This window comes from Fusarium falciforme, chromosome 5 (assembly GCF_026873545.1).
Source record: "Fusarium falciforme chromosome 5, complete sequence".
Classification (NCBI taxonomy): domain Eukaryota; kingdom Fungi; phylum Ascomycota; class Sordariomycetes; order Hypocreales; family Nectriaceae; genus Fusarium; species Fusarium falciforme.
In genome coordinates, this window is record NC_070548.1 from 2,794,348 (window position 1) to 2,805,490 (window position 11,143).

The window sequence follows — 11,143 nt, forward strand, 5'->3', positions numbered from 1 at the left end:
TCCACCACGTCTTTTGGCACACCACCATTGCAAGCCAGCGGCCATCACCACCCCCAACGACCAGCGCGAAGGGTTCAGTAGGTCGATGGTCATCAGATTCGATTCGACCCTGCTCCTCAGCCAAGGGCCCCCTTTTGTCTATTTTTGTCTGCATCGTTGACTAGGCTTGGTTCTTGAATTCCAGCAGCAGGCGGCCGGCCGCCTAGGCGAGGGCAATCATGAATCCATACGCGGGTACAAGTTCCGGGGAAGTCCACGACGCAGACGCCAGCCCAGCAGACTGGGCAGCCGGGCGGGAAGCCCAGCAGTTGCAGCAGCGTCCCGCCGACGGGCAACGGTCCGCTGAGGATTGATTGCCTGCCCTGCGGCGAAGGGTGCGGCGCCTGGTTGGTGAAGTCAGTTCTGCTAGAGACGGACGGCAGACAGCCACTCCAGCTCCGGGATATTTCGCCCAGTGCCCTGCCACGGTGCCATCGCATCCATAACCCCGGCCTCCCGAGCTCGGGGCTTTGTCCACATACTGCCGCTGCGCTTCTCAATCCATCCCCAGATGCGATCTGGCAGCGCTTAGTGCGCTCCTGTGCTCTGCCCTCCGCCCGGGACTGCTTGGAGATCTGACCTGTGCTTGCATGCGCATCCAGCTCTATAATTACTACTCTCCTGCCTACGCAGCATGCCGATTGAGTTCTCAATGATGGTCTCGGGCCCTCCTCCTCAGTGGTTTCCGAATCACGTTGAAAAGGGCACCAGGATACCGTCCGTTTTCCGCGCCCCGATGAGAACCCTTTGAGGCCTAGTGCTGCCCTCACCGCTACTCTCTCGCCCGAATGTACCTCCAAGTGTGAGAGAGGTACCGGCCCTAGAACAACACCCTCCCTTGCATGGCTTGACAGGGGTGGCCCTGCGTGGGAAGCGGGCCATGATAACGGCACCACTTCCCTGCCAGCTCACTTGGTGGCCCCGCTTGGCCACGACGAAACAGATCTTGAGGGAAGCAGCCAACGAAAGCCATCGGTGGGTGCGTCGCTCCCTGTCAGCGTGCTGGGGGGCTTGACGGGTAGGAAGCATGTAGCATGTACTCCGCATGCTAGTGAGGATCCACGGCGGCATCAAAGAAGAAACAGAGACGAAAAAGGACGACTGTGCGACCCAGGCTGCTCTCATCGAGATATTGCAGGATCGCATCATGATGATTATGGCGGGCAGATGAGGTGCTACTGCCTCATGGAAGCAGGTTCCACATCACAGTCGGAGAGCAGTTCAGAGTCAAGGATCCCACCTCTCATGGCAGACCAGCAGGGCGGTTGGAGAGAGGAGGGCATGTACAGAAGCAAGAGGCTGTGAATGAGGATCTAACCGTTGACTTGCCCACTACATTAGCCTTCCCGCGCAACACGCAGCGGGGTGTAGGAGGGATGGATGGGGGACAACATGGCTATCCACCTGCCAACTAATGTACGAGGAGCCCTCATGCGTGCGTGCATGCAGGACAACCGTGGTTATTTTATGTGCGGATATGTACATACATACATGGCTACTACGACACTGATGGGATGGGGGAGAGGCTCCCTGGGCGGCCATACGACCTATCTGCTCGAGACACATGCCCAGACTCTGGGGGGACAGGCAGAGACGATCGAGCACTCAGGACATATCTGCTGACATTTTTCTGGACGAGATCCTGGTCCCCACCAGGGTGGTTATTGGGGGCGTGAATAGACGGGGCCAGGCGTTGGGCTGGTGAGATGGAGTTGGAAGGGGGCGTTTGATGAAGCATCCGGTCGGTGGCATCCTGATCATGTGTGTGTGCATCTGCCAGGGCCGTATCAAAGAGGAGGGACAGACATGTACGGGATTCCCGTTGCCCCTTGAGCCCTGCCCGAGGATGCTGCTACCCGCGATGCAAAGTCTCACTCCACAACAGCTTCACGGCAGTCAATTGCGTCTTTATGTCCGGAGAAGGAAGCTTCGATAGGTCGACAAGGCGTAGCGACGGGATGTGGGCTGCAGGTATGATCCGCATATGTGCAGATAGAGGTGGTGCTAGAACCGCTTGCTTGCTTGCTTGGTTTCCTGGAGAAGGAAGGGGAGGGAGGCCTGGAAAGGGCAACTAGCTGGCTGGCCAGCTGGGGGGGGGAGGGAGCTGGGGGGTTGGTGGCAATCGACGTTTGGCAGGAAGAGGGTGATTGTCGCGAACGCCTCATCCTTGATGGTCTCAGTTCCCGCAATCCTGGTCGGACGATGTGCGAAAACATGGCAATGGCAGAGCTAGGGACCACGGTCGAGGCTGGGGGCCAAGTACGAGAGAGGGGTTCCAAGGGGACGATCGACCGGGAAGGGTCGCGTTGGGCGCTCGGCTCGGGGTCGGCGATCGAAGGAAGGCTGGTGGTTCCCGGGAGTCGTCGACTTGACGATGAGTGAGGGGTCGGGGCAAGATATGGCGAGGATGAAGGGGGAGAGAAGAGGGATCGCCCCGGGATCATGAACGGAAGTTGTCCATCTCGAGCTGACTGACAGACACGGGCCGCCGGGTGGTGGTGGTGGTGGTAATGGTGGTGGTTGTGAGAGGAAGGGAAGGGACGCGAGGGACGGGCCTTGACAGGCTACAGGGGAACACCATCCATCATCTGTCAGGCTCACTGCATCGCTTGCTTGCTTGCTTGCTTGTTTGCTTGCTTGTTCGAGTCTTGGAGATTGTTGTTGGTGACTGACGTTGGTGACTGACTGACATTGAGCTCAGGGACCCCGTGTATTGCGTGAACCATGATGGGCAGATGCGAGACGGGCATTGTATTGGAGCATCCATGCCAGCAGAGATTCCAATGCAGGGTTCCAAACCTCTTGATGGCCCGGGCGTTCTTGGGTTCAAAGACTTGAGGCAATCTGGGATTCATCAGGAGACAGCTGAGGTCGATGATGGCACCAAGCATAGCATAGCATGGACACGGCAACGCCCGCAGCAGTGAGACAGGCTAGAGGACAGGACCTGGAGATGGTGCATGCGATGCCATGCTATGTATGCTCTGCCGCGCCTCGCCATGCCATGTCATGTCATGCCCATGCCAATGCCAATGCTATACCTGGGGGAGTGACGGATGGATGGCATGCCATGCCATGTTCTACATGGCCGCGTGGTGCGGCGGCGGCGGCGGCGAGCCATCTGCGCGTGAGAAGATCAAACAAGCAAGCAAGCAAGCAGGCAAAGCAAAGCAAGGTAGGTAAAGGCCAGGCAGGTATGTCAGCCCTGCGCAGCTTGAATGATGCACATCACGATTGCAGCTTTGCATTGGATTGCATGCATCTGGCGACAAAGTGGAGAGATGAGCGACGCAATTGGGTGTGAGAGATCTCGCTTGGGACTGACTACGGTGACACAGACCAAGTTGGTCAATTGACTTGGTTGGCTGTTGATGATTTTCAAGACTCGACTGTGGCTGTATCTTGAGAAGCTGAGCCATTTCGCGCTTGATGGTGCGATTGCCAGTTATGAGCTGTGAGTGGCCTGAGACGGTCATGAGTGAGTTTCGGGGCTCATCTAAGCGTGGCTTCGTCCTTTCAAGGCCTCCAACCGATATAAGAGAGGATTGGCTTACCCTAGGGACATGAGATAGGGCAGAGTTTGAGCCATGAACCATGACGAGATATTCATTCAGGGTCAAATGCCCCTTGAAAATTTTCATAATGATCAAGCTAAACAAGAGGCGTGTGTTGAGCCTGGGTGTGTAATGATGAAGTTGATAACGATTCATGAATGAGTAAGTGAGTGAGTGAAGTGAAGTATCTCCTATTGCATTCCTAGCAGGCACGCGAAATAAGCTCTCATGTGACTTCGCGTTCGAGGTTGGAGGGGCAATCAACCATCAGACGTGGCCAGTGTCACTCGCACGCGCCAACGCGGGTCATGACGACAAAGAATGTCAAAATGTAGCGTGAATTGACTCTCACTCGATTAAAAAACCCACATGACACGCCTGGGTCTGCGCAGAAACACCGCCGCGCTCGAGTGATCATCTAGCTGTATCACCAAGCTCGTCAGTTTCTCTGTCATGCCGCCAAAGCAACCCTTCCCCAAGGCCGCAGAACCTCTTCATGGCGCCTCGTTCGACCCGTGGAACTCATCGTCAACCGGTCACCAGCGCCCGGAGAACAACCCGGGCACAGGCTGGCGTGAGTCTCGAAACCGCAAACTCAACAGCCAGTTCCGCGGCGGCTCAGCTGGAGGGGAGCGGATGAGCGACACCTGGGGTGTCGGTGCCGAGGACTACGATGAGAAGCGCAAAGCTATTGTTCCCAAGGCTGCGAGGGAGAGGGCTCAGCGGAGTGTGAGAGACATGCTTGTTCAGCCAGGAAAGATGAAGGAGAGTCTGGCTGAGGAGGAACAGGTCGAGGGTGGTCTCACAAGCGAGGAGGCGTTGATGGAGAAGAGGAAGCAAGAAGATGAAACAAAGAAGGAAGACAGACGCATCTTTGACGGCGTGGTCGTCTACGTCAACGGGAGCACGTTTCCTCTCATCTCGGACCATAAGCTGAAGCATCTCCTCACCGAACACGGCGGTCAAATGTCACTACACCTCGGCAGGCGGCGAGTAACCCACGTCATAGTAGGGAGACCAGCCGGAGGACTCGCGGGGGGTAAAATGGAAAAGGAGATCCGCAAAGTCGGCGGCTGCGGAGTCAAGTTTGTCGGCGCTGAGTGGTAAACCTGCCGGAACCCCCTTTTTGTGCTTCACGTTTGCTTACTTTATCCACAGGGTCCTCGAGAGCCTCAAGGCAGGAAAACGGTTACCCGAGGCTCGCTTCTCAAACATGAAGGTTGCAGCCAAGGCCCAGGGGAGTGTCTACGGCATGTTTGCGAAACACCCAACCGGACAGTCGTCCAAGGAATGATGACATGTCAACGACGAGGGTGCCCGCATTGAGTATACGAAATGTTTACGCTTAGAGGAGTTGGAGATGTTGACTTGCTAACGATATGGAGTGGTACATTGACATTACGGACGGCATTGCATTTGGGTGTGGATGGTGCATGGAGGCTGTTTTGCATGAGACGAAAACACAAATACTCGGAGTTTGTCGGTTACTGCATAGATCATCGGAGGCCTGCATATTCTCATGAGACTATGGATAGGGGGTTGGCTGTTTTGAATTCAAGTTGCCGTTGTCATCTCAATTTCCCCAGAAAAGACGTCTCACAGAAACCATCTTCGCACCGCCCCAGGGCAACAGCTTTCCACTCCTCCCAATCCAGTCTCCCGTCAACAATTAGCTTGGCGTTATTGTCTTCTTTTAGCTCAGCCAGCACAAATGGAACCAAGTCAATGAGGAATCTGTGGGTGAGTTACGCATTCGCCACCTGCTACGAGTGCATCTCGGCCCGTGATGCCAGATTCAAGGTACGCCTCAATGGGGAATCATGACAACCTTAAATAGACAAGAATGGCCTCTCAGTGAATATTTCAGTACGATAATGATAGTATGGACACGCTCGTGCAAAAGGCTACCAAAATATCACAAGCCAGGTTGATAGAGGACTCCCAGGAGGTCGAAGGGTATCTCCAAAGCTCGACAGAAGTATCTGAACTAGCCCATCGCCTTCTGCCCCTGCTCTCCTGTGGCTGCAGACTACTGGAAGGACCTACAGTGTAGCTAGCACATCAAGATGTTGCCAACAACGTTGGAGGGTAAAAAGATAGTCGTATCAAACTGCAAAAAACATACAACAGCGGGGATTCGCTGGTCGTCACCGACCCAACTACTAATCCGCCCCTCACTGGCTTATCTATGGGAGAGCGGACGGGATCCCGAGTTCTCCAGTGGGTATGGTCGTATGTGCTAGACTGAGCGTCTGCATCGCCTCATGGAGTCTATCGTGATCGAGTTGACCAACTACCTCTCCCCAGCGTTTCCGGCTGTGGGATCAGAAGAACATACCCCATCGATTAAACATATTGTTGGATGAGTTGATACACTGCCTAAAGAGGTGAAGCAACCTCCCCTTTGGAGCAGTCAGGGCTTGCCATCGTGGTGATGAGAGTATTGGTGATGGTTGTAGAGTCCACAATCACCCAATCTCCTCAAGATCGTAAGTCCACCAAGGCATGTTATTTTTCCGTCATAGAGCAAATAGAAATGCGGCATCGAGGCAATTGCACACCAAGTATTTACGTGTTTCAATTCGATATACCGGTGTCAAGTCGCCTAATGCGTCATGAGACTGTGACAACCAACCCCTTTCTTGCGAGGCTGTACGGCTGTGCAATTGTCAACATGACCACATTAACTAGAAAGATCCGTAAAATGCAGAGGACCAGTTAGTCAACCATTAGTGGGACTAGTCAGATGCAGGCAGAATCGTTCGAGCTATTGTAGCCAACATTGTAGGGCATGATTGCTATAGAGAAAGGACTTGAGGCTGCAACTTATTCAAAGGGAAGACAACAATCCAGCTCCAAACGAATCGCTATACAAAGGAAACCTGGCTGAAAATGTCCTCCACATGAACTGTCCTCTTCATTCTTGAACCATCCTCCCTCATCCTGCCAGAAACCACTCCCGAGTTTCTCACAGTCGAGCCTTGATCATGCCATCCACCTCTCCATGCTTGGCTCCCATCTTCTGGAAATACTCGCCGACCTTAGAACGAGCGACCTCCAACGTAGACGCATCCTCGATTGTGCTAGGCACCGCCACCTCCTTGGCAAGTTCGCCGCGGACAGCATTCTCCACCATCTCCCTCAACACTCTCCGGAGTATCTTGCCCGACCGTGTCTTGGGAATCATGCCCTTGCCCTGAATAATACCACCCAATGTTGCGATGGCACCAACCTGACCACGAACAAGCTTCTGGATCTCCTTGGTGAACTCCTGGCTGGGCACCGCATCTTCAGGGTGATCCCTCAGCGAGAGTGTGACAAAGGCAAAGGGAAGCTGGCCCTTAAGGGAGTCAGGAATGCCAACAACACATGCCTCAGCAACGAGGGGATGAGAAGCAATAGCCTGCTCGATAGAACCTAACAAATTGTGAGCTCAAGTCTTGACCAAAGCAGAACAGTACTCACCACTAGACAGACGATGCGCGCTGACATTCAGAACGTCGTCATTTCGAGCCATGACATGGATATAACCCTGCTGGTCGATCCAGCCAGAGTCACCAGTATCAAGCCACTTGCCCTCGAACCTCTTCAAATAACCCTTCCAGAAGCGCTCCTCGTCCTTCCAAAGAGTTCGGAAACCTGTGGGAGCCAGGGGCATTGCCAGAACAATGTTACCCATGCACCCTCTTTCCACCTCAACACCCTCATCGTCGACGATGCGGACATCAAAGCCCGGCATAGCCTTTCCGGCACTGCCAGCCTTCAGTTGAGGTGGGGGGTGTCCACGAACGTCCGTCTTTCTGTGCTTGCCAGCATGAGGAACAAGCGCACGCCCGGTGATGGGAGAGCCGACCTCAGTTGACCACCAGTTGTCGATGACATGAGCGTTATACGCGCAGTACTTGGTCATGAGCTCTTGATACATCTCGATCAATGTAGGTTCAGATCGCTCGCCAGCAAGGAAAAGGCCCTTGAGAGTCTTGAGGCCTCCTCGCTTGCCATACTCTATGAAGAAGTGGTTCTCGGGGTCCTCACGCTTGATGGCGCGGAGGGCGGTAGGCGCAGTGAATAGAGTGGTAACCTTGTACCGGCTGATAATATCCCAAAACGCAGACGCATCAGGGGTTCCAACGGGCTTGCCCTCGTATAGGACAGTTGCGGCACCAGTCAGGAGAGGGCCATACACGATGTAGGAGTGGCCAACGATCCAGCCGATGTCTGAAGCCGTGAAGGACACGCATCCAGGGCCGTGAATGTTGAAAAGATAGCTGATGGACAGGTGCAGACCAACAGCATGGCCACCAGCATCTCGCAACACTCCCTTGGGAGCACCAGTGGTGCCAGAAGTGTGGATGATGTAAACAGGTGAGGAACTTGGGACAGGCACACAGGCCGCTTTCACTCCACGAGAGTGAGCACTGCCGACGAGACTCTGCCAGTTGAGCTGACCCGCTTTGCGGTTGACGTTCCATTTGAGTTGATCTCGTTGCCAAACGATGACCTTGCCGGTCTTGTGGGTTGACAGGCCAATGGCCTCCTCAACCAGAGGCTGATAAGCAATTGGGGGCTTGTTGCCGTCGATTCCGCAAGAGGCTGTCAAGATCAAGACAGGTTGACAAGAATCAATACGCTGTGCCAGGGCATTGGGTGCAAAGCCACCAAAGACGATCGAATGGATGGCACCGAGTCGGTTGATGGCAAGGATGCCTATCACTGCGGCGGGAATCATGGGCACTATTCGTGGGGTCAGGTTTTGCTCCGCGTGTAAGTCAAGGTTTAGCGGTTCAACTTACTGTAAAGCATAACCACATCACCCTTCTCGACCCCCTGCTCTCTGAGGACACCAGCGAGAGTTTCAACCTCATGAAGCAGTTGACGGTAGGTGTATGTTTCCCTCGTGTTCGTGACGGGGCTGTCAAAGTAGATGGCGACAGATTCACCATGGCCATCGAGAACATGACGATCGACACAGTTGTAGCAAGTGGAGATCTCGCCGTCCGGGAACCACTCCCAGCTGTCATGGGTAACACCGCTCTTGAGGGTCTTTTTGGTCAGCCGAATGGTAGCAGAGAAGGGCTTATGCCAGTGGAGGTGCTCGGCCTGGTGGCGCCAAAAGTCTTCCCGGTTTGTAAGAGAGTGCTGGAGCACCTCGTCCTGGATGTGGTAGTCGTGATCGTCGGCCATGGCTGGTTTCTCTCCCGGGCTCTGGTTTGCTTGCTGTGTCTCTTTCTGGGTGTGGAATGAATATCTTCGTGTCTTTGTACACGATAGAGGCTGTATCTGTGGCAGCAAAGATGACAATGTAGGCCGGCGAGAACAAGAGACAGGGAGGGAAACCGAAGCTCTACGGGGGCGGACGAGGGTGACAACTTCTTGAAGAGCCTGTTTCAAGTTCAACGGCATCAGATTGCTTGAGAAGCGTCCGTTGAAGTCCCTTTGACAAGCTGTAGACGGCTATGCCTGGTGAAGAATATCCTCGGCTATGATGCCGTCTGACGAAGGTGTCAATGTCAGAGTTAAAGGGAGAAGGAGTAGATCCGGGGAAAGTCGTCGGCATGGATGTGTGGAGCTTTGTCCGGTTTGTCGGAGCGTCTGTAAGGTAATCAGGGCTTAGTTGCGGGTGGAAGCTACTACTAGGTCGAGTTGTTGAAGTGACGGCTTACGTCCAGTGCTCCTGCCTCGTGTCTCCAAGCTATCTGTTCGCGGCGCCTCGACTGCACCTTCCGCTCTCCGTGCCCACTGGCAGCTCTGGTAACCCGGGGAAGGCGCTATCTCCCCCGCATTCCATCCAATCCCCCCATTGGAACCAGCTTCAACTTCCCCTTTGTCCGGTAAGCTTTACCGATGACCGTCGGTTCGGGGCCCAGCCCGAGACCATGCACGGAGCTCCTTAGTTTTTTGTCAATGATAAATGAGGCTCGCTCATTGATGAACCAGGCCCGTGCCAGGCGTCGACGGGGATATTCCGGGTGTTCGGCGTTCAATTGCACTTGCTAGGTAGTTAGCGTACCCGACAAATTGGCATATTGCCATTAATGCGTAACCCAATTCGTAGAGTGGTCGTCCATCATTCTTAGGATATCTGTTGACAATAAACAGTCATTGCCTTATACACGTTGTTCGATGCGAACGCGGACGTGCGTCGGCCCAACTACCGAACCACCCCGGACGGGTCTTCCCCCCTTCCGGCCGTGCGACGACGACACTGCCGTGACTGCTTACAGCTCTGTGAGGATGGCGCTGCGAATGAGGCAGAAAATCGCACCACTTGGGTGTTTTCAGCCCGGATGGAACCGGAGGTGTTTGGGGTTGTCCTTATGCATCCAACTTGAGTATGTTGTCGGCACTCAACTCTGGCTTGTCTGCGGTCAAGCTCAAGTTCCGCGGCAAAGCCACCATGCAACTGATGCAATTGGTTACCGAGACGCACTCGCGAATGCCTCGGTCCTCGTGGCATGGAGGAATGGATGAACTGCATGGTAGGTCCAGGAACTTCCAATCACAGTATCAAGCAATTGGCCGACCAACTTCAAGGGACATGAATGTTGCATCCCCCGGAGGTGAAGTCTGAAAATGGGAGAGAGGGGCTTGGCGAAGAAAAAGAAGTATCGCGACAATCCTCCAGGGTAGGCGGTCTCCCAAGTTCGCTCTTCCTATGAACCAGCCGCCATATATCTATCCTCAAATGCGATGCTTATGACTGTACTGATTTATGGGGGGGTTCGTTCATTCTATTGTGCCCCTGCCAGTTCATGTTTGGTTCAGTTGGGAGTGGAATATGCCTGCAAACGCGTAATGTTTCTACATTCTGTGTTCTCAACTCCAGGGACTTCAGTGCCTATCTACCTATTCTCTCCCAGGTGCCAACAGCCCCAGACAAACATGGGCTGGGCTAACAACCCTTATCTCCCCGCCTCCAGATTTACCAAAGACACGACTCACCGCGGCTTCCCCTAATATCCCGATATCGCTCTGCCGTGTCCTATCTCGACAAAGATGATGACCAACAACTATGAACATCGGAGACGGCACAGCAGCTCTTTTGCCGGTGAACCTAACCAGCTTTGGATCCCCTCGCTCCACTAGGCCTGAGCGTAGGCTCTTGGACAGCAAGCAGAAAGAACCCTGGTGTTTTGATATGGAAGATGACACCGCAATTTCGCTTAGCAGCATCCACTGTCTCGACGCCTCCGACGCCGCCCGTGGCCGCCACGATTTGGCCGTTCGCGCCTCTTTACCGCTTGGGAAGTGGTGCATCGCTCGGCCGCTGGTGGCGCTGGCAACGGCGCCCAAGCTGTCTGATCCTGCAACTTCACTTAGTCGGCGATATTCTGGGAAATCAAGGACTAGCCAGCTCATGCGCTTCGTGGCATGCACCCCGGTGTGACGTGGGCGAGAGAGGTGGTAACAAATGTGGTATGTGTTGTGACCTGGGCCAGCAAGCGCCCAGGGATAGAGTCATGCACAGTTGGGCACATGGCCAAGCTTTTCACACGCTGGTCGACGAGACTGGATCGCTGGTGAGATTCTTAAAATGACCCCGGGCTATA

At 54.4% G+C, this 11,143-nt stretch overlaps 1 protein-coding gene and 1 pseudogene across 2 annotated transcripts, besides 1 other annotated feature; one reads left to right on the plus strand and one right to left on the minus strand.

The window, feature by feature from the left end:
- Positions 1-4,046: 4,046 nt before the first annotated feature.
- NCS54_00707600 (BRCT domain-containing protein) lies at positions 4,047-4,887 on the plus strand (the record flags this gene model as incomplete). The annotated part of the gene is made up of 2 exons (XM_053152512.1): positions 4,047-4,696; positions 4,752-4,887. The coding sequence occupies 2 exons, from the start codon at positions 4,047-4,049 to the stop codon at positions 4,885-4,887; spliced, it is 786 nt and encodes a 261-aa protein (XP_053008487.1).
- Positions 4,888-6,561: 1,674 nt separating this feature from the next.
- On the minus strand, positions 6,562-8,822 carry NCS54_00707700 (annotated as a pseudogene). Its single transcript has 3 exons — positions 8,387-8,822; positions 7,059-8,327; positions 6,562-7,010 (listed from the first exon to the last, which is right to left on the minus strand).
- Positions 6,562-8,822: a sequence feature.
- Positions 8,823-11,143: the final 2,321 nt, after the last annotated feature.